This window comes from Corapipo altera, unplaced genomic scaffold (genome assembly GCF_003945725.1).
Source record: "Corapipo altera isolate COAL_440 unplaced genomic scaffold, ASM394572v1 61431, whole genome shotgun sequence".
Lineage (NCBI taxonomy): Eukaryota > Metazoa > Chordata > Aves > Passeriformes > Pipridae > Corapipo > Corapipo altera.
This window is the reverse complement of record NW_020887905.1, coordinates 1-3458: the sequence shown is the minus strand read 5'-3', so window position 1 is coordinate 3458 and position 3458 is coordinate 1. Positions and strand designations below refer to the sequence as shown.

Below are 3458 nucleotides of genomic sequence, written 5' to 3'. Positions count from 1 at the left end.
GGACAGTCCTGCAGCAGGACTGGCACCGACTGCCAGAGCACTGAGGCCTCCAACAACCCAGGGCTCTGCAGGACAGTGTGGAAGGGAAGGGAGAGGAGGCCAGGCAGGAGAAGGGCTGCTGCTCCCTGGCAGTGCTGCTCTGCTGGGACTCTTTTCTGGCCCAGCTCTGCAGAGAGGCACCAACCCTGCAGCTGCAGAGAAGTCAGAGTGGAAAGATGTGAGGCAAACAAGTCAATGCAGAGTTCTTTATTTGGTTGAAGCACATAGTGAGTACATTTCCCAATTTTTACAGCCTCTGGGCCAGGCTAGAAAGGCAAACACTGAACTGAAAATGGTTTTTATGTATACAAAAAAATATATATAAATATATATATATATATATATATATATATATACCTATATATTATTTATATGTGTAAAGATTTTTTGATGTGAACAAATTCTCACAAAAAAACCCACGTGTTCCAGGAGCAAAAAACCCAGAAGATAGGATGGGCTTTTAATGAAGTCCATAACAAGACTGGCCTTTAATGAGGTCCATAACATGCAGAAGAAGGAGAGATTATTGCTTCTGAAAAACACCCAGTTATGATTTTCCACAGGGAATCCTTGAGCTCCTGGTTCCTGAGGCTGTAGATGAGGGGGTTGAGTGCTGGAGGAACCACTGAGTAAAGAACTGACAGAGCCAGATCCAGGGATGGGGAGGAGATGGAGGGGGGCTTGAGGTTGGAAAATATGCCAGTGCTGAGAAACAGAGAGACCACAGCCAGGTGAGGGAGGCAAGTGGAAAAGGCTTTGTGCCTTCCCTGCTGAGAGGGGATTCTCAGCACAGCCCTGAAGATCTGCACATAGGAGAAAACAATGAAAACAAAACAGCCAAGTGCTAAAGAGATGGAAAACAAGAGAAGTCTGAGTTCTCTTATGTAAGAATGAGAGCAGGAGAGCTTGAGCATGTGTGGGATTTCACAGAAGAACTGGCCCAGGGCATTGCCCTGGCACAGGGGCAGGGAAAATGTATTGGCTGTGTGCAGCAGAGCAATGAGAAAGGCAGTGGCCCAGGCAGCTGCTGCCATGTGGGCACAAGCTCTGCTGCCCAGGAGGGTCCCATAGTGCAGGGGTTTGCAGATGGCAACGTAGCGGTCGTAGCACATGATGGTGAGGAGGGAAAACTCTGCTCCAAGAAAGAAGAGAAGCAGAAAGACCTGTGCAGCACATCCTGTGTAGGAGATGGTTGTGGTGTCCCAGAGGGAATTGTGCATGGCTTTGGGGACAGTGGTGCAGATGGATCCCAGGTCTGTGAGGGAGAGGTTGAGCAGGAAGAAGCCCATGGGGGTGTGCAAGTGGTGGTCGCAGGCTACGGCGCTGAGGATGAGGCCGTTGGCCAGGAGGGCAGCCAGGGAGATGGCCAGGAAGAGCCAGAAGTGCAGGAGCTGCAGCTCCCGCCTGTCTGCGAATGCCAGGAGGAGGAACTGGGGCATGGAGCTGCTGTTGGACATTTGCTTTTCCTTAGCACAGGATCTGTTCAGAAAAGGAAAGCACAGGGAATTATTAAGACAGATCCCTCTCAGCAAAGCCAGTGCAGTTTTCAGGGAATTCCCCTCTAAGTCAAGGCATTTCTTTTCTTTGGTTTGTGCTCTCTGAGGGTGCTGTGAGGAGCAGGAGCTCTTGCCATGTGTTGTCAAGGACTCAGCTTTGCTCTGCTGCAGTGCTGACATGGAGCTGCTTTGGGACAGCTCCCATGATCACAGGGGATGTCACGTGGAACCCAGCTTTGATGGAAAAAATTCCTGTACTGTTGTCTTGAAACAATTTGGGCTGCAGGAGAGAGGCACAGAGTATCCTTAAAAGAATTTTGACTGGGTTTTTTGGTTACAGTTATAACACCTGGGGGGTGTTTTTTTAGGTGCAAATTTTTCTGATGACAAATCTGAGGAGTGTTGAGCCAGGACAGACAGAAGGGCTGAGCTCTCCGTTGCTTATTTCAGAGCCAGGAGAGCTGCAGTGCCTCTCAGTCTGTTTCCCATCTACCCTGCACTTTCTCTTGGGTTGCCTTGAAGATGACTTCACACACAGATTCCTCTTTAAAAACCCCACCAAGATCTGTGCTGAGAGCAGGGCAGTGCTGCTTGAAAGGGTAGCTCTGGGAAGTGCTGGACAGAGCAGGACAGGAGCCCTCTGGCAGAGAAGCCAAGGGCTGGGACGGGAGAGTGCCCACTCCCAAGGGAAGGCTCAGCACTGCCCAGGATCCTGTGCTCATTTCTGATCCTGCCTGAAAGATTCACCTCTGAGAGTAAAAGAGTATGAATTTCAGTGCAGCCTCCTGACCTGAGAGAACAATGTCTCTGCTACAATGCCTAAGCAGGAAACACACCTCAGGACTAATTCCTTTCCTGTACCCCTGTCTTTTCTGAGCTTTGCAGAAAATTCTCCATTCAATACCATGTAGTGGTCTGTGAGCAGGTCTGACCCTGCAGCAGCGAGACATAGAAAAGATCCTCCCTCCCCTGCCAGGTTTGCTTCTTGCCCACAGCCCTTCTGCCCTCAGCCATGGCAGCAGCTCCCCAGGCCGGCTGAGAGCTGCCCCTGGCAGGCAGCAGAGTCCCTGCCCAGCACAGCACCCTGGGCTGCAGGACCCTGCTCTGCCCCACAGCCCTGGGCACCCCTGGCTGCACCCCCGGCTTCACAGCTCTTCCAAACTGACCCAAAACAGCCCCCTGCTCACCCATCCCATCAGCTGGGGCTGCCCCCTGCTCACCCATCCCATCAGCTGGGGCTGGGCCAGCTTTAGGAGATGCCTCCAGGAGCTGCCCCTGCACTGCCCTGCAGCCACAGACTCACCGTGTGCAGCCCTGTCAAGATTCCTCCTGCAGGGAGCTCTCAGCCCTCCTGCCAGTGCTGAGCCCCTTGAAGCTCTGTGTGTGCCCTGCTGGTGTCCCTGAGCTGCCCTGGCAGTGCCCTCAGCCCTGCTGGGCTGTGCAGAGGAGTTGCTCACCAGCAGAGCTGTCTCTTTGAAACTCTTCTTGCTTGCCAGGAGCTCCCTCTGTGCCAGGAGCCCAGCCCAGCTCAGCAGCACAGCAACAGCCCCAGGCATTTCATGACCCTCGGGGTTTGATGTTGTTTACATGAGACTCAGTCCCTGAGAGTAAGTTCAAACAACTTTTCAAGAAGTCAAAATGAGATTCAAACACTAAAGTTTCTCATAGTGCTAATGAGTTTCACTGAGGGACACAATTGAGAATGTGTTCCCATGTTCCAGTTAGAGCAGAAAAGTGCAGACAGTGATGACAAGGATGGACAAGCAAGGGAAAGGTGGTTCTGATGCTGAATAAACCTTGACTCGGTTCCTTAATCCAGAGGACCAAGTCCTGACCCCCAGCCCCTGGGAAGGCAGATCTTGTCCCTGCCTCATTTCTCAGGGCTCTTCCTGGGGCACTGGGATGTGGGATGTGCAATGCCAA

At 52.1% G+C, this 3458-nt stretch overlaps 1 protein-coding gene across 1 annotated transcript; it reads right to left on the bottom strand.

Moving 5' to 3' along the window:
- Window positions 1-527: 527 nt before the first annotated feature.
- On the bottom strand, window positions 528-1496 carry LOC113941790 (olfactory receptor 14A16-like). The gene has a single exon (XM_027632932.1). The coding sequence runs from the start codon at window positions 1494-1496 to the stop codon at window positions 528-530; it is 969 nt and encodes a 322-aa protein (XP_027488733.1).
- Window positions 1497-3458: the final 1962 nt, after the last annotated feature.